The sequence below is a fragment of the Mastigoproctus giganteus genome, chromosome 4, assembly GCF_048544385.1.
Source record: "Mastigoproctus giganteus isolate SK-2022 chromosome 4, ASM4854438v1, whole genome shotgun sequence".
Lineage (NCBI taxonomy): Eukaryota > Metazoa > Arthropoda > Arachnida > Uropygi > Thelyphonidae > Mastigoproctus > Mastigoproctus giganteus.
Genome location: NC_143578.1, coordinates 217523969 through 217544073, shown reverse-complemented (window position 1 = coordinate 217544073; position 20105 = coordinate 217523969). Strand labels below are relative to the sequence as shown.

The following is a 20105-nucleotide window of genomic DNA, read 5'->3' as shown; positions in this document are numbered from 1 at the left end:
GAGATTTGCAAATATTCTCTTAATATTTTATTTGCTGTTTAAAACTTTTAGTCTTTGTAAGAGGGCATTACATGAGTCAGGAATTCAGCTATTTGTTACATTTAATAGAAATATTGATTATCTTAAAATATAATTTATTTTGGGAGTGTATGAAGTAAAATGAAAGCAAACTGAAGTAATTAATGAGACACTGCTTGAAGGGCCCAGCTTAAAAAATTTTTTTTTTTTTTTTTTTTTTCAGGACACTAAAAATATATGAACTTTGTTTGTTTTGGTAATTTCTCAAAGGAGCTTGCATCTAAATATAATTTAGGAGAATTTTATATTAAAATAACATTACAGTTTTGAAAAATGCATTTTTGATTATAATTTTGGATGGCAGACATTTTAGTCTGACCTTTTACTGTGACAGCCATTAAAATAAAGTCAAAAACTTTTACAGTAAAACCTTAGTGCTACACAGTCACTGTCATACTGCAAATGATAGTTGCGAGAGGGAAGGACATGTACTATCTTCTGAGTAGATGTCATTCCTGTGTTAATTGCTGATGTAATGTTATTTGTTATTCTTTGTAGATTTAATACTAATTTATTTCAGTCTGGTTGGCGCTGTCTTGTTTTCTTTACTGCAGTATTCTGTTCTTCATATGACTGAATTTGACCATCATTGTTGTAAATATGCTTTCTTCTATTGGAGCTGGTGCCAATGCAGACATCAGTCTGTGTGAAAAAACTGACAGGGATGGGAGCAACACTGCTCTGTAGCCACATCTATCATTGGAGCTGTTCTTCTATGTGCATAGAGACAGATACATTAGGAATTTCTCCTTCAGTGACAGTGCTGGAATAATTATTAAACCCTGACGGTCTGGTATTGATGTTGTGGAATAGTGTTGACCATGGAAAGGAGTGGGATGGTAATATTCCCCCTTTTCTTCTGTATCTGGGGCTATATGAATATAAAGGTTAAAGGCATGATTTTCTATAATGAGTGAAAGGCCATTTCTCCAACCTGATATCATTTGCTCAGTTTCCATTATGACTGTCCTATGTAACATTTGCCATGCTGACATGCAGCCTGGTGTAAGTATCCTCTTGGGTGTTTTGGTGATCTTGCTTTTAAAATTTGTTTAATCTTGTTTCCCACAAAGAAAATTTTTTTATTTTAATCTTTTTATTTCATTTTGGTTTTGGTTACTGTTTTCTTCTACATTTTAGATATCCTCCATAAGTGTTTATTCCTGTTTATTTCCTTTTTTGAGATTTTTGTGTGCATATGCGTGTGTTATCAAGACACGGATTTCAAATCTTTATTGGAAATCTATTTCTTCATGTTAAAACCTATTTTGCCAGTTCTTCAGTGGTCTAATACATTATACAGTGTTGTCACAAAAGGGCTCTTTTATAATAGTAAAATAACCTGAGAGAGAGAGAGAGAGAGAGAGAGAGAGAGAGAGAGAGAGAGAGAGAGAGAGAATGTTATACTGTATTATTTAAATCATCGGTAGCATTATTCTTTATAAGTAGTGGATATTTCAGTTTTAAAATCACAAATAGTGGCTCATGGATGATTTCTGTCCAAGTAGTCCCACAAAAAGTATATAATTGGAAGACCAGTCTTATCTAAAATTACTAGGATAATATGGTTGGAATTTAGTTGTTTATAGAACAAGTAACTTCTTCCCTCCAATAAAAAAACTAGTCGAAAAGCAGATCTGTGACAAGATATGGTTTTACATCAGCATTGGCAGCTGCTTGTCAGGTTGCAGATATGTGCTATCAATCATTAGTTTTTTTTTTTTTTTTGACCAAGTGAAGATGCAATCAGATTATTTTTATTACACAGTACAGTCAGTCCTCGTATAACACGTGTTTACACTACACGAATTCAATCATACACGATTTATAAATAGGGGAACGATATCTTATATAACACAAACTGAATTCGCTTATGCACGATTCGCCTTTGTGTTTACAAGAAATGGCAGTCGAACGCAGAATCACCCCAACCAAACGCAACACGATAGGAATGAAGAGAGGATTCTGAAAATGTATTTGTGTCTTATATCAGTGAAGGGGAAACACATTTCACCATAATAACGTAAAAACACACACAATTCCAGCTATCGGTATTATCGCAAATGCAATTAGATCGAGTTTTACTACCAGTTTATAACAGATTCCACTAGCAGAAACGCAACTGGAAATTGTTTTTATTGTTTTATGGTAGTAACCCCTAGAAATGTGCTTTAGTAAAATATGAGGTGTTAATAGTGTATCTCTGCCTTTACGGTGTTGTTTATTCAGTTGCTACACGCGCGCAGCTTTGTTTATGTGTATCAAGCGTGCCTCCTCCTTTTGTAATTTTGCTTTATTCCCTAAAAATGAGTAAAATACTTAAAAGGTGTGAAAAGGAAGCATCCTGGTGAAGGCACTACAGATTCAGAGAGAAAAAGAAAAGCAATATGTATAAACAGAGGCGGACTGGGTCAAAAATTCTTACCCGGGAAAATTTATAGTGGCCTCATACTAGCGTTTATGGCCAAAATCACACCGGCCTCCGGCCCACCGGGGTTTCTCCTGTAAGGCTTATGGCCAGTCCGCCTCTGTCGATAGAGGAAAAAATATGAATTTGTGGAACGAAATGAAAGACCATGTGATATTGCATGTGCTACAGACCTAAATGAGGCAACGCCGAGAATTACAAAGAATGCAGAGAAAATAAAAACAACTTTCATAGCAGGAACAACTCAAAGTGTAATTAAAATCCATTAGATTAAGACACAAGAATTGGAAGAGATGGAACGGCTGTCATCTGTTTGGATAGAAAATCAAACAAAAAAACAAGTTTGCTGACGATAGAAGCAAAAGCATTAGCAATATTTTATTACGTAATAGTCGTAATAAAATACGTAAGTTATTTTATTACAATTATTTATTGTGTTTGGTAATGTTTTGGTTACAAATGTGTGTTCAGTCTTGGGTGGTCGGCACCTAATCCTATTTTTCCCATAGGGCCTGTTGTTCGTATTGCACGATTTTGCATTGCACGAGGGTTTCTCGGAACACAACTATCGTGCTATATGAGGACTGACTGTACCCATCTATAATCTGTTCTAAACAATATTATTTATAGTTTCATATAAGTTAATATGCCAACATGGCACACATAGTTATGTAATTTTGCAATCTCCTATCAGCAGTGTAGCTGGCTGCAGTTAGCCTTGCAGACTGAGCATGGAGACATTTTTTTCATTGGTATTTCCATGCATGTGCAGGTATCCTAGCATATGGCAAGATCAGAGTCATATAGTACATTTGAGTGTAAGAACATATGTAACTAAGTAGCACAGTAATTACTTTGTTATACCTACCCTACATTTTGTTGTGCCATAGTTATTTAAACCGGAGTGAGGCACCGAACAGTCTGTTGTTTTAGTTCATTGTTCTATCAGAACATTTCGTATGCTTTCAGCATTTGCGCACCTTAATATTAATTCTTTTAAATAAATAAATAAAAAAAATTCTTAATTAACAAAAAAATAACTTAAAGACTAAGTTCCAGTATCATCTGATTTATGTAGTTCTCTTATACATTGGGCAAGAGTAGGAATGATTATGCAGTGTTTGAGTTGTAGGCTTATTTCTGAAATTCACATGTTTTAAAATGCAAAATATTTCCTTCTACATATGTTAGAAATTTATTTGAATTTTGTCACTGAAATTAAAGAATGCTTATCCTTTTACTCACTAGTGATTACCTAGTGCACTGGATACACCAAATAAGAGACTTAAATTTAAATATTAAATATATGTTAGAATTACATTAGTGTGAATTTTTTTATTCTTCCAGTATGATATTCACTTGCAGTCTTTATCATTATTTATTTTTAATTAGAAAAGTATAGTCCTAAAAACTTTTATAGTTCTTTTTACTATAAAAAGTGCACTGTGCTTTGGTTTCTGCTGAGCATTGGAAGTGCTCCTGAAGACATTTTGTTCTTTTTTTTCAGTAGTGTCAGAATAAAAAATAAAATTTTTAAAGTGCACCATTTACACTGTTTCTTGCATTTTATACCTTAAGAGTAATATATAAAATAATATTAAGTAGACCACATGCCTGTTTCTTCCATATTATTTATATATATTTTTTTAAGATAATAAATGAAAATAAATGGAAGGAATAAGAAGGAAATATTTTTTGTATTTTTTTAATCATGAGTGCTTCATGTAGTAAGAAAGTATAACTGTTTTTTCCTTGCAGGTATATGGTACATCGTCTTCTTTTAGCAGCCCTGGGCAGAAGAGAGCTTGATGACAGAGATCACTATGGAAACAAGAGACTTGATTTAGCAGGACCTCTGCTGGCATTTTTATTTAGAGGGTAAATGTTTATATTCAACATTTATATTATAATCAGTAACAGTCAAATGTTTATATTATTATCAGTAACAGTCTTAAGATTTCAGTAAACTTTTACAATATGTCAATGATGTCAAGGAACAAATTTGATATAAAGTGTAGTTTGGGTTGGATTCAAGATTAATTTCAGGGATCAAGAAAGAGGGAGTTGGGTTTGGTGGGGAGAGAGTTGTGATGAGCTATGGCTGAAGAAATTGTGCAACAAGAATCTACTATGAAAAATAAAATTTAGAATACAAGGAAAACTATGCATTGATAATTTATAATTAATTTGTACAGCAGTCCTTTATGTGCAACAGTATTGCCCTAATGGTAGCCGTGCATTCTGGTTTCTTGCCAAAACTATTGGCCGCAACTTTTGCCCATCTCTGCTCCCACCTCTGTCAAAACCGGATCTATTGTCACTTCAGCCAAGGATAAAGCTGACATGCTAGCATCCCATTTTCCTTCCAACTCATGTATTAATGATCTTGGTAAAACACCTTCCACCATTTCCTGCACACTCCATTCAGTGCCTCCTGTGGTCTTCTGTCAGAAGGATTTTGACGAATCGTTTTGCAAAGAAAGCTCCAGGTCCTGATGGTATTTCTCCACTTGTTCTCAAAACTTGTGCTCCTGAACTTACTCCTGTCCTTGGCCACCTTTTTTCACTTTCTTATTCCAAAGGTGTTTTTCCTTTTGCTTGGAAATTTGCTTATATCCAGCCAGTTCCTAAAAAGGGTGACATATCCTTCCCATCCAATTATTGTCCCGTTGCAATTACTTCTACTCTTTCTAAAGTAATGGAGAAATCAATTAACCATTAACACTTAAACTATCTAGAAACCTTCCGTCTGATCAATGATCGCCAGTATGGATTCCATCAGTGTCGATCTACTGGTGATAAATCGGCTCATGTTGCCCATTTATGGACAAATTCAATGGAAATGTTTGGTGAAACACAAGCAGTTGCTCTTGACATCTCGAAGGCTTCTGATTGTGTTTGGCATAAAGGTCTTCTAAACAATCTTCCATCTTATGGTTTGCCAACTGTTTTTTAAATGTCCGTGTTTATACTCTGGCGCAACCACCAGACCAGGTCAGTGGAGTTCACAATAAATCATCAATACAAACGTTAATCGTATTTAGTAGTCATGGGCTTGAACCCTGGTCCACTCAAAGAGCGTGTGCTACTGCACTCACGCTCTTGACCACTCGGCTATGTTTTGTAATTGGTTATCCAGTTTTCTCTCTGGTCACCCACTGAGGGTGTTGGTAGATGGCTCTCTGTCTTCTAACTTCTCCATTAATGCTGGTGTCCCTCAAGGTTCAGTTCTTTTCCTCACTCTTTTCCTCTTGTATATTAATGACCTTCTTCCACTGACCGGAAATCCTATCCATAGTTTTGCTGATGATAGCACATTGTATTCCATTTTACAGTTTGAGAAACCTTGCCCTGCTCAATCAGCTTCAACTTCTTGAATATTCACAACCAATTCCTTAAATGCCAATCTCCAGGTAATTCTACAGTGAGGCAAAGTTGATTTCAATCTTTCTAAAACTCAGTCCTATCTTATGTCTCGCAAAAAGGATTCTTCTGCTCCTATGCTTATCTTTGGTGACACTCCAGTTTCTAGGCAAGATGATATATCTCTTTTGCGGATTACCCTCACTTCTAATCTCTCTTGGCACAAGCACATTACAAATATTGCTTCTTCTGCATCTAAAAAACTTGGTTTTCTCTTTCGCTCTCAGCGTTACTTTTTTTCCCAAACAGCTATTCACTCTGTACAAATCACAAATCTGCCCTTCCATGGAATATTGTTCCCACATCTGGGATGGTGCCCCCAAATGCCTTCTTCTGAATGGAATCTAGAAGCCTAGATTCCATTCAGAAGAGGGCAGTTAGGTTAATTAATGACTCATCTCTAACAGTCTCTCTTCACTCTGTCTCATAGACGTTCTGTTTCTGCTGCATGTATTTTCTACAGATACTTCCATGGGCACTGTTCTTCTGTGGCTTCTATAATTCCTGCTCTCTCTTTCAAAACAGTCTTTCCAAACTACCCATTCAACACTGCCACAATAGCATGAGCAAATATTCTTACACCCTTCTGTTTAAGTGTATCTCATTCCCTTCAAACAGTCCGAACATGTGCTGCCACCAGCCAACATCCATTTACTGTCCTACTTCAAACTCAGAACCAACTTTTCATCCTTCTCGTTTATTCCTTCAACTGCCGTTTTCTGGAACAGCCTTCTTTCATATATATTTCCTTAAAAATAGGAAAATATAAGAGAACATCTAATACCTTTTTTGTATGAGATGTATAACTTGAAACCAAAGACAATTGTCAAATTATACATTAAAATATTTTTGACTAAACTTATTTGTAAGTGACTAGATTATTTCGGCTGAGATCTGTGCTCACAAGAAGTAAAGTAACACACTTTACAAAATTCACTCTGTTATAAAATTGAATTCAATTAAAATAAGTGATGAGATTATTTTTGTTAAACAATGCAAATAGAATTATTCACACATGCACGTAAAGGTCCATGAGTCCGAAATAGTGAATGATCTACGTACGTTTATCAAATTTAATTTCATTTCTAATGTTTTGATGGCTATTAAGAGTTTTATGTATTCATTTTGTATATTAATTATACTCACCTCATTAAAAAGAAAAACATGGTTCTCCTGGATGGCTTGAGAGGAAAGTTCAGATGCACCTGTCCTTTTTGCCCTCACCTATGTGAATTCAACAGCTTTTGTGTTACTGAATTCGCATAGAAAGATAATTCTGGGTAGAACTGATGTAAAAAGAGTTGCATTCCCCACACGCAATGTTATAGACTATATTGGTTCGTTCCATGTTAGAGATTGAGGTAGTCTTCCTCATCTTCAATATCTTTACATCGATTCTACCCAGAATTATCTTTCTATGCGAATTCAACAACACCAGGCATCTGTGAAGGCAAAAAGGACAGGTGCATCTGAACTTTCTTCTCATGCCATCCAGGAGAACCATGTTTTTATTTTTAACAAGGTGAGTATAATTAATATACAAAATGAATACATAAAACTCTTAATAGCTGAAACACTAGAAATGAAATTTAATTCAAATTCGATAAATGTACATAGACCATTAACTATTTCAGACTCGTGGACCTTTACGTGCATGTGTGAATAATTCTATTTGCATTGGTTAACAAAAATAATCTTGTCGCATGTCCCTTATTTTAATTGAATTTGATTTTATAACAGAGTGGATTTTGTTAAGTCTGTTACTTAACTTCTTGTGAGCACGGATCTCATCTGAAATAATCTGGTCACTTATAAAGAAGTTTAGTCAAAAAGGATTTTAATGTATAATTTGACAGTTGTCTTCGGTTTCCAGTCTGTTTATTGCTGGTTGGTTTGGTTTTGGGTGGGTTGGTGTGCATCAGCTGCACTTTGCCCTTCCTTCTTGGTGGTGATGGGAACTGAATACAAGATTAGTTTTTAGAAAGTCTGGTTAAATTAACAATATTTTAATCATTTATATCACGTTTTTAACTTGGGTCTTTTACATTATGTATTAACCGAATCAACTGAATGCGAGCATTGGGTGGAAGAATTTTCCTACAAAAAGGTATGAGATGTTCTCTTATATTTAACAATATTATTTATGTAGGAAAGATTGAGCTTTATTGCTCTTATATTTTGTAATTTAAAACTATAGTCTGCAGAAGTTTGTCTATTGTCAACAAATATCTTCTTTTGTCTTCCCAACCTCCAACCCATGTACAGTACTAAGTACTGTAGGTTCTAATACCTCTCATGTTAGGGGTTTCATAAAAAAAAAAAAAAAAAGACCCTGTAGTCACTGAAACCTTGCTTTTCAGGTTGCTGCATGTTCCAGCAGAAGCAGTTCCATTGGAAAATGCAAGAATTACTTGCACCTCTTCATGTGGCAACTATTAATTTATTAGCCCATGTGCTCCATAGTTAGCAGTTTGCCAACTCACTTGAGGTAATGTTCCCCCCCCCCCCAAAAAAAAACACTACCTCATTAGCACCAGCAAATATTCTTACACCCTTCTGTTTAAGTGTATCTCATCCTTGTGAAAACAGTCTCTCCTGTTAACAAGCACCGACCATGTCGAGAAACATTCTACCTGATGAGCCTTGCATATTCTTTCTCTGCATGGCTGGCGCCTCTGTAGCCAGGTGGGAAGGAGCAGCAGTGCGTAGCACACGCTTCTTGATTAAACCGGGGTTCGAGCCCGTCACCACCAAATACGGAGGATGCGGAAAGGTCAGGGAATGACCACCGCATAACCCGGAGCAATATGGCCTTAGTTGCTAATGCTCCTTAAAAAACCAAACAACAACTCTGCATGGCTAAATTGATTAACAGAGCTCTCATCATGTACTCCCTCCTATCATCATGTCTGGGTAGAATTGCAGACAGACATGATTTCTTGGCAGAGGTTGCTGACTTTGTCCATAGCACTTGTTGGGTTAGAGGGTTGCATGGTAATGTGAACTTGTATGTGTTATTCAGAGAGTATATGTCTTTATTAGTTTACGAGACAATGGGAATTTTTGTTATTACTTTCTTAGAGTGGTTTATGTGCATCCACTGTTTCAGGAATCTTTTAATTTTTACCCAAATGATAGTAATAGGTGTCAAATTTTAAATACTGTTATTCCCACACACACTGCTTTGCTGCTTATTTAGATTCAGTATACAGTACATTATTCACTGTTTGACACAAGGTCACTAATTGTTGCCTTCTGATGACAAGCTAGTAATCTTTAAAACATGTAATGTAATGGTAGTGTCTGGTACTGTAATGGTAGTGTCTTGGAATTTTTTAATTAACTGGAAGTTGCCCAGGGCCGTTTATTTGGAAGGGGGGATGAAGAGCTGCAGCCCAAGGCTGTAGTTGTGATGCAGCAAAATTTAATTTATTTATTTGGGGAAAAAAATATCAACATTACAAAAATAAATAAATGAAAAGTAAAAAAAAAAAAAAAAAATACAAAAGAAAAATTTTAAAAAGGAAAAATAAAATGATATAGTAAAACTTGCTTATATATATGCCCATATACACTGAGTGATCACTGAATTATGACCACCCCTATGAAAACTGAATGCGACAAGTGAGGTATGAAAGTGTGGAGTTAGTTGACCTACATAGCATAGATAAGGTGTCAGTGGTTCAGTAGGTAGTAAAATTCCGAGCATGATGGGTAAAAGGAAGGATTTGTCAGACTTTGATGAAGGACTGAATGTGGGTGCTCGATGAGCTGGTGCCTTGATTTCCCAAATGTCTGAACTGGTGGAGTGTTCAAGAGCCCCATAGTTAAAATGTACCAGGACTGGCGTCAAAATGGTCAAACGATGACCCGACGGCAAAACTGCAAGGGTCAGCGAAAGGTTAATGTTAGAGGTGAGCACCAGGTCCGACAACTTGTACAGGTGAACAGGCGCAGCACTGTTGAAGAGTTGACTACCCAATACAACATGGGCCAACCCGGAACAATATCTGGTATGACCATGCGTCACACGCTCATACGTATGGCCTATAACAGCAGACGACCCCTACAGCATCCTCTTCTAACCAAGGTCATCGGTGTAAAAGACTCGCCTGGTGCAAAGAAAGCATGCAAGTTGGACACTAGAAGACTGGAAGAAGGTTTGCTGGTTGGATGAGTCACGTTATTTACTCTACACTGTGGATGGTAGTGTATGGATTTGGTGTCAACAACATGAGGCTCTTGATCCATCATGAATGGTATCAAAAGTGCAGGCAGGTGGAGGCGGTTTTATGGTGTGGGTCGTGTTTCACTGGCAGGAACTTGGACCCCTGGTGCATGTGGAACAACGTATCAGTGGTCTCCACTATCGTCAACTGCTTGCTGACTGTGTACACCCCGCTATGTCACACTTTTTCCTGAATGGCAATAGTGTCTTCCAAGATGACAATGCACTGAGCCACAGGGCACTTGTTGTGCAGGAATGGTTTGAGGAACGCAGTTCTGATGCAGCATATCGATTGGCCTCCGAACTCCACTGATATCAATCCCAGGGACACTATGGAAAGGCATATTAGGCGTCTGGATACAGCACTCACCTCCATATCTGCATTGCTGACCACATTATCACACAGCTTAGTTGGTCATACCTCCCGAATGCTTCTGACATCACTGTGATGTTTCACAGTGAAACATCCAGGCTGTTTCACTGTGAAAACAAAGTCATCAGATAATAAAGATAGAAAAACATAATGCAAAAGAACATTTTCCTAAATCATTTCAATACCCGTGTTGAAAAGTACTCCACTCCTTTACTAATTTGAAACTGTCTTTGCAAATTAATGAACACCGAAGAAAAGATGAAGCAGCTAGATTGAACTAGTTGTCTTTATGGGTATAAGAATAGATTTGTTTCATACTCACTTAGAGTTACTGTTCAATTCTCAAGTAATGCTATTTGTTTAATTATAGGATTTTTCTTTTTTATTTACTTTTTTTATAATTATCATTTTAATAGCTTTTAAGGTTGGAAAATAAAATGTATAAATTTTATTAAAAATTAATTTCACTTATTTTTTTATTTAGTTTGTTCCGTAACTTAACAAAAGAAGTTCGCATGTATGCACAGAAGTTTATTGATAGGGGAAAAGATTTTAACTTGGAATTAGCAGTTAAAACAAGAATTATTACTGATGGACTTCGATATTCTCTGGCTACAGGAAATTGGGGTGATCAAAAAAAAGCTCATCAAGCAAGAGCAGGAGTATCCCAGGTAATAATTATTTGTTTTTATTTATTAATGCCATAGATTAATATCCAAAAGATTGCTGTATTTCTAAATTTCGAACCAACTAAAACAAGTAAAGTTCTGATTTGGCTGATAAATTTTAACAAAGGTGTAGTTTACTTTTACAGTTAACTGTTATCATTTTTTTTTTTTTTTTGCTCTTAAATGAATTAAGTATTGCTCTTAAATGTCTTCATGTTTTTTATTTGCTTATTTTTTAATATTGATATATACTTCAAAGCCTTAATTCCTGATTGCCTTTATTATTCATGTAGAATACATGCAGAATAATTAGATTACAATTGTTATTGCAATATTTACTTAAAATGCAAACAGTGTTAGTGACAAAGCAAGAAATATTTCAAATGTTGAGAAGGCATGTGCTATCTATACCCCCCCCCCCCCCAAATTTTCATGTGAGAAAATGGAAGTAGGTTTGCATTTTGTAGTGATGTGATTTTAACCCATACCAGTGGGTTAATATCTTATCAGTATGCACTGCAAACTTCACTTGAATGAAAATATTCTACACAATTGTGAATGTCTTATATATGATTCATCTGGCTGCTAGTGGCTCAATAAGGTGCATAGCAAGAAAAGTGCCATATGATGTGTGCAAAATATGTTCACAACATAAAATGCATAGAAGAAAATTAAAAAAACTTCCAGTTTTTGTCCAAAATAAACTCTGATTTGGATATATAAGGAGGTGTCTCTTTATTTCAATTTTGGTGGATTATGATCCACCAAAACTGATATGCCATTTATATGAAGAAATGCTGCTGTCAAGGGTAAAGGGAAGGAGTTTTGTTTTCACAAAGGTGATTATAATGGGCTCACAAAAAAAAAAAAAAAAAAAATATATATATATATATATATATATATATATATATATATATATATATATATATATTAATTAGTTGATTTTATTTAATGGTATCTATATGTAGGGAATTAGGTATATAAGGACCAAACTAACAAGTTAGTAAAAGTAAACTAGCTTTAGCCTGGACGGCCTATATAAAGTTATATTAATGAAAATGGAAATAAACATAAAATGATGCTGAACAATAAAAATAAAAATGATATTCGTTGTGTTATAAGAAATTATAATGTTATGATGATATAAGAAAATATAAGGCCCGGTTCCATGTTAATACATTTTACTTCCTTTAGTGGTGGAGTTTTTAATGTTTCTTATATAATTTTAATTAAATTTCTAATAATTATTAATTCTAATTATTATCATCATTATCACTGTTGTCCCAGGAGCTGACAAGCCAGGCTGGGTACTAGCAGTGTCAATTACATTGTGTTCTTACTGATGACTATAAAAATTATATTTGGTAAAATTTACCATATTGGAGATATATATATATATATATATATATATAATTATATTTATATACTAAATAGATACGTTATAGTGTAAAGTTAATATCTTTAAAGTTTGAAAATCCATATAGCCATAGTCCTGCCATATCTCCAGTATACATGAAAACCAAAATATAAATCATATTAAGTAAATTAATAAAATAATAAAATAATAAGCCCAACACAGGAAAATTATTTTGCAAGGAACTTTGTCGAGGGCTAAACCCTTACAAAATAACCAACCCATGCTAGACTGAGCCATCGGTTTCTGTTATCATCTGCCTGTATACTAACGCCAAAATAATATAATAGTGGAAATGTGGAATAATTTAGTATAACATTAACGTAAGATTTGAGACAAATGTAAGTCTAGAATGCCAAAACAACAAGTGTCGTACCGTAATACATAACAACAATTAATTTACTTAATTTACTTAATATTAATTTTAATATTAATTTTTATTATATTTATTTACTTATTTATTTATTTATTTATTCTATTTATTTATTTATCTATTTATTTATTTTATTATATATATTTATTTACTTTATATTAATTTACTTAATATGATTTATATTTTGGTTTTCATGTATACTGGAGATATGGCAGGACTATGGCTATATGGATTTTCAAACTTTAAAGATATTAACTTTACACTATAACGTATCTATTTAGTATATACATAACGTCCGATGTAATGTTCGATCGTTTGATGGCATTAATTGGGTGTTCTATATATTACACTTTAACTATAATTTTACATCTTTACAACCTAAACTCAGTAATTTTATGGATGCTTTATATAATTATATTTAAATAATGTTGGAAAAAAATATTACTTAATAAAAATAAAAAATAAAAAGGAGGGTACAACACACATCATATATATATATATATATATATATATATATATATATATATATATATATATATACACACACATACACTTTAATATTCATAACTATATATGAATAAGGTTTACAATGCATAGTGATAAGCTTTATTAATGTCTGAAATGTGGATGTTTATTATTGATTATCTAATTGCTTATTATAATTTTTATTTATTGTGTATTATGTATAAATATAGTGCAAATGCATCAATAATACATAGCCAAATCTGAATAAATCAGAATTTTAGCAAAACGGCATCGTTTTAAGTTATATCTCATATTATGAATACCTTCACAATGAGTTGCCATGATATTGCACTACTTCGAATAAGTAACGCTTCACCCGAGGAGAAGACTGATGTTACTTATTCTCAGATGGATACCACCACCCAGACAGCACTGTTTCAGGGCTATTTGGCCCTTCTTCGTTGGATGGGTAGGTACCCAAGTGATGCAATGATGGCAAAACAGTTATGAAGTATAACTCCCCAATATGAGAGATGCCTGCTGGTGTATCATGTATTTAGACTCTAAAGCATTTAGAGCATAAGCCTCAAGCTTGAGGCTTATGTATTTGTAATTTATGTATTTGTAATTGAATTTTCTGTTTCTAAGCAGATTGGTATACTTTGTATTCAGCAATTTGAAAGGGAGGGTGATTCTAAGGAATTTTCAGTTGTACAAGTAGCCCACATTCTTGGTATTCTGCTGAGGAAGTTTTATTATGCATAAAAACTCTGTTGGTTATTAGACTAAGAATAGTATTTTAAACACTGTATTTGTGCATAATTTATTTGTTTTAAAAAGTTGTTTTAGTGTTTGTTGATTATTAATATTAGCTATACAATGCACATTTCTGGTGATAACCTTTCTAATTTATATCCATGACATCTTCACTTTTTAATTCTTTTTAAAAAAAATTAACTAGGTAATATGAAGTGATATTTGATATTTTTTGTCAAGTATGTTCTGTACGAGATACTGGATTGGTTAAAATGCTAGAAGTGTTAATTCATTTAGTTTCGTAATTCTGTAATTAAAACTTAGTTCATTTAATGGCAGAAACTCGTTTCTTAATCAAGCATCTTGCAAATGATGTACGGTTTGTGTTTCTTGTAGATGCAGATCTTGAGAGTACAGTCATGGACAGGCATATTTAAGAATGATTTTGATAATATATAATAGACTGGGTTGCATTTTTAATTTGTATATTTCTTTTTTACAGGTGCTGAATAGGTTAACATTTGCTTCCACTTTATCCCACTTAAGACGTGTTAACTCACCTATTGGTCGCGATGGTAAACTGGCCAAGCCTCGTCAATTACATAATACACTGTGGGGCATGATTTGTCCTGCTGAGACTCCAGAGGTATGTATAGTTTCAATTTTCATTATATTAATGTAATAAATATAAAACTTCTGTGTTAATTAATTTAAATGTTTAGTTAGCACAATAGACCTAGCCTTCTATATATAAAAAAAAAAAAGAGAATGTAGAAATAAAACCTATTTAAAATATTAAGTCTTGCATGTTTACCATGCTTGGTTTTTATCAATGAGACAGATATATGGGGTAGTCAGTAAGTATTTACTCTTACTTTTCATTTTATCACATAAAAATATCAGGCTGCAGCTTTAGACATGTGTAGGTAATTGTGCATTATGCAGCAGGGAATTATACAGACCAATGCTCACTTCATTTGCTGTAAAATTTATAGTTGCATGTCTGTCTTCAAGGACTAGCTATTCCATTTTAGCCACAATGCATGGTCTGTGGCTGAGAGTAGTCTTTCCTCTGTTGGGTCATCATGCACAGTGCTTTGCCAACGCCTGAACTTTCTTACAATTCCCACGGATTTGTTTTGTTGCTTTACCTTGCAAATAAAGAAATTTTATGCTGGATCGAACTGCGATCTTCTCCAGCATACCACTTCTAACTAACTGTATTTATGGCTCTAGTTCAGTCACCAATGGATCTATTGGGGGTAAACCAAAAAAAAATTTAATGTTCTTGTTTATACTCCAGCACAACCACCAGGTCAGTGGAGTTTAAAATAAATCAATACAAAAGTTAATCATATTTAGCAGTCACAGGCTGGAACCCCGGTCCACTCATAGTGTGTGCTACTGCACTCATGCTCCTGACCACTTGGCTACATCAGGCCTTAATTTATGAGACTTAGTAGTCTATATATACGTAATATTAGATCCCTAATTCAAATATTTCTAGGTGAGGGTAAATGCTTATTGACTGCCCCTCATATAAAAAAAGTATTTTGGATGATTATTATGTATGTTTTTGTATATTTATTAATAACTTTATTGTGTAGGATACATCTGCTCTATGAATTTTGTTTTATTATACATGCATTTTAATGTTTTAAAAACAATGGAAGTACTAGTTTAAGCACTTGCCTTTTACTTGTTTCCTGATTAATTTGGAAAGTTGGTCTCCCTTCCCCCAACACTGTCCAAACTTTCCTTCCTTTACCCTTCCAGAAGTGTACTTTTCTGATGTTGAACCTTAATTTGGTTGCTTACTGCAGTTGTTGCAAATTGGTTGGTTGCAGATGTGTACTCCTAAAAGCTTGTTCCACCTCATCCAATTGGTGCTCAATTGGATTGAGATCTAGTGGTGCTATTGCAGTGGTCTGATTTGCTCTCATGATTCTGGACCAAATTCTATATGGTTCTGGCCATCTGGTGTTGGTGCATTATATATTTAACCTATTTGCAGATTGAATATATGCAGCCATGAAGGGAAGCACCCAGTTCGAAACAATTTCCAGATAACTCTGTGGAACCAAATGTTTCCCCTACTTGGTATCAAGGGGCCCAACATGCACCATGAAAACACTCCCTGTGCTATCACACTGCCAGTCTACATTGTTAACATCTGGTGGTATGGGTCCACAGACTTGTGCTGCTTTCACCATATTCTGTCAGTATGAAACAGAAATTGGGATCCGTATCGCTCCTGGCTCACTGTAATGTGTTTTGCTAATCAGTTTGGTTGTTATCTGTTATGCCCTATCTGTAAATGTGATACTAGTTGTGTTTTTAAATGCTTCTATGGTTACTATACTACTGTTGTACTGGGTTGTTATTTGATTGACTGTAGCTTTTTTGTTACCTTGCACAAGTCTATTTAGCCTCCATTGGCCTGTCACATCAAGTTTTTTCCCTCTGCAGGATTGCCATTAGCTGGATACTATTTGGTTATTGGGCCAATCTCGATACACTGAACATGGCCATACATGAAAATTCCAGCAGGACTGCAGTGCCCAAGATAGTAATACCAGCATGTTTGGCACTGACTGCTATGGTATGTTCAAAACATCATGTTGTTGTAGTAGCATCGACATGCCTGCTCATATGCATTACATCTTACATTACTGAAGGAGTGTACCAGTTCATGTACTCCACATACACATAATCCACACACGAAAAATGTGTATATACAGGATGCAGAGAAACTCTATCAACAAACTTGAACAGGTGATAGAGGGTACCAAACGAAACATTTTTTGTCAAGTAAACATAGGTCATAAATGAGTCGTTATAACAGCAGGAGCTATTAAAGGATTGTAAAAACAGAACAACACATTCAGTAATTTAATGTCGTTTAATGCATACAAATCATTTCTTGTTGCACACAAAATAGAAAAAACAATCCATAACACAGTGCTCGAACATATGACTACCATCAACATTAATGTATGCATGCGTTGAGAGGTCCTTGGAGTGGCGCATATCTTCCGCTAATAGCATAAATGTGTAATGTCATATTATGATTCAGTACGGGTACAGACATTAAATGGCTGATATCCATTTAATGTACGGTGCAGCAAATGGTAACAGAAGAGAGGCTCCCAGGATGTATCAAGAACGCTTCCCAGAAGGTTGCCTCACCACAACATTTGCTGTGATACACCAAAGATTACGTGATAGTGGCTCTTTCGGTGTGAATATGCATGATACTGGACGTCGACATACTGCTGGGACACCCCGGTTTGAGGAACAGATTTTACAGATATTCGCAGACCTTCTACCAGCACAAGAGCAGTTGCACACCGATTGAGTGTACAGCATTGTTTGGTGTGGGATGTGGTGCACGAAGCAGGACTACATCCTTTCCGATGCCGGAAAGTGCATGCACTAGAACCTGCTGATTTTGCCCACCGTGTTGATTTCTCCCACTGGTTTTTTCAGGAAACCAACTTGCAGCCTGATTTTGCCAATAATGTGCTTTACACTGATGAGGCATGTTTCACTCAAGAGGGATTGTTCAACAGCCTCAACAGTCATGTGTGGGCAGAGAATAATCCCCATGCAATGGTTGAACATGGCTACCAACACAGGTTTAGTGTCAATGTATGGGCTGGCATTGTGGGAAATATTTTAGTTGGACCATACATGTTGCCTGCACATTTAGATGGACGACTCTATTTGCGTTTTCTAGAGCAAACACTTCCAAAGTTGTTGGAGGATGTTCCTCTGATTGTCCAAGCACAAATGTGGTTCCAACATGATGATGCACCACCACCACATTTTGACAGATGTGTACGTGCATACTTACATACCGCCTTTCCAGGCAGATGGATTGGTTGAGGTGGACCTGTAGCCTGACCATCAAGGTTGCCTGATCTGACTTGTTTGGACTTTTTCTTTTGGGGATACATGAAGACTTTGTGTATGAAACTCCATTTGACACAGTGGAGGAACTTGTAGCACAGATTGTTGCAGCAAGTGCAGAGATACAAGACAATCCTAGGAACTTCCAATGCTTACAACATTCAATTCAATGATGTGTTGGTGTGAGTTATGCATCGAACATCATGGTTCGAGCACTTAGGAATTATTTTTTCTATTTTGTGTGCAACAGCAAATGATTTGTATGCATTAAACAACATTAAATTACTGAATGTGTTGTTCTGATTTTTACAACCCTTTAATAGCTTCTGCTGCTATAATGACTCATTTACGACCTGTTTACTTGACAAAAAATATTTCTTTTGGTACCATCTATCACCTGTTCAAGTTTGTCGGTAGAGTTTCTCTGCAACCTGTATATACATAAATATATGCCCAGGTTGTTCCAGAATTGGTACGTGGATGACAACTATTGCATTTAAAATAGTGAGGAGAGGCAATATTTGTGAACTTTCACAGTTAAAAAATTATTCAGTAGTACTAGCTAAAGCATAATTTGTTTTTTGTTAAGTGATCTTCAAAGTATGTGATTAAGCTCAATCTATATGGTTCTCTTTTAATTTTTATTTACTAAAGGCAATTTTTTTTCAATCACCATGAGAATTTCACAATAAACAATTTTTTGCTGATTGATTTGTATTAACTAATTATTACATTATACAAGTGCATCTCTGGTTATGCATATAGTATGGCTTTTTAAGAATTTATATATACTTGTGATGCAGATATGTATTGTATTACTTATTAGAAAAATTCATTTTTACTGTATGTAAAGTTGGGAATTGACTACCAAATGGATTCATGCTATATTATTTTAGCCATTTCACTAGTTTTTGATAATACATACAAAATGGGCTTCAGATATCTAAGCAGGCTGTGCTGAGGACATGTCTGTGTTGGTGGTAATGTTCCATGGTTATGTTGAATCTTATTTTACAAGTGGCAGTTCTTTCATCATGAAATTGTTCACTGTATTTAAAAGCAAAACAAAATGAAGTGCCCTTATGGAGCAATTTCATGTTTGTTCCCAGTCATTCAACATCATATGTTTGCTTTTTCACATGGCAGGTCAGGGACAGTCAGAATGTAATCACATCTTCATTTTCCCATCTCTATTCTCTCCTTCAGCCCATGATATCCACATCTTTTCTTGTTCTCTTTTCTGTCTGTCTTCCTCATCACAGTCTCTTCTATTATATTACTTAACATGCTTTACCTCCCTCCATGCATGTCCAATCTGATTTCCACCCCCCCCCCCTTTAAAGCCTTTATCATACTTCTGTTTTTTCCTTTTATTCCAGTACTTTCTCATTGCCAGTGCTGTCTGTTTTTCACTGGGATGTTGAAAACAACCCAACCAAAGATTAATTTTTGTTTTAAATCAGAACATATTGATCTTGTATTTTTAAAATTTATTTTAAATTAATAAAGGACATATAGTTGATCTCCCAATTTATGAACTTCCTAGTCTTATGAATTTTAACATATATTGCACATGTACAATTCAGTACTGATATTTATTATTATTTTATATATTTTTTGTTACATTAGTGTTACTACTACATTTTATTTACTTTATTGCTAATTTAGTATAATTTTTTTCCCCTGATATTTATTAGGAATAGATTTATAAATTTTCAGGCCCTAGGCAATATTTCTGTACACAGGCTCCTTACGTGCAGGTGGGAGATATTTTCAAATGATTTCTGAAATACTAATTTCACAGGCCATAGTCAGTCATTATTATAACCAGAAATTGTAGAAAATATAAAAAAATGAATAAACGATAATTAAATAAGTGTGGCACATACTATAGATTACTGTATTTAATATAGATTATTTAAAAAGAAATCCCTATGTGAGTTTTATGAAAATTGAATTATTGCAGGCCTAATCCTGTAATAAACTG

General features: G+C 34.7%; 1 protein-coding gene across 1 annotated transcript in view; it reads left to right on the top strand.

The window, feature by feature from the left end:
* Positions 1-20105, top strand: part of Polr2B (RNA polymerase II subunit RpII140) — a 125654-nt gene that overhangs the window by 38311 nt on the left and 67238 nt on the right. The window contains exons 8-10 of the mRNA XM_090371167.1: positions 4265-4384; positions 11015-11201; positions 14709-14852. Coding sequence (XP_090227293.1) covers positions 4265-4384; positions 11015-11201; positions 14709-14852 — 451 coding nt within the window. The remainder of the gene's footprint in view (positions 1-4264; positions 4385-11014; positions 11202-14708; positions 14853-20105) is intronic.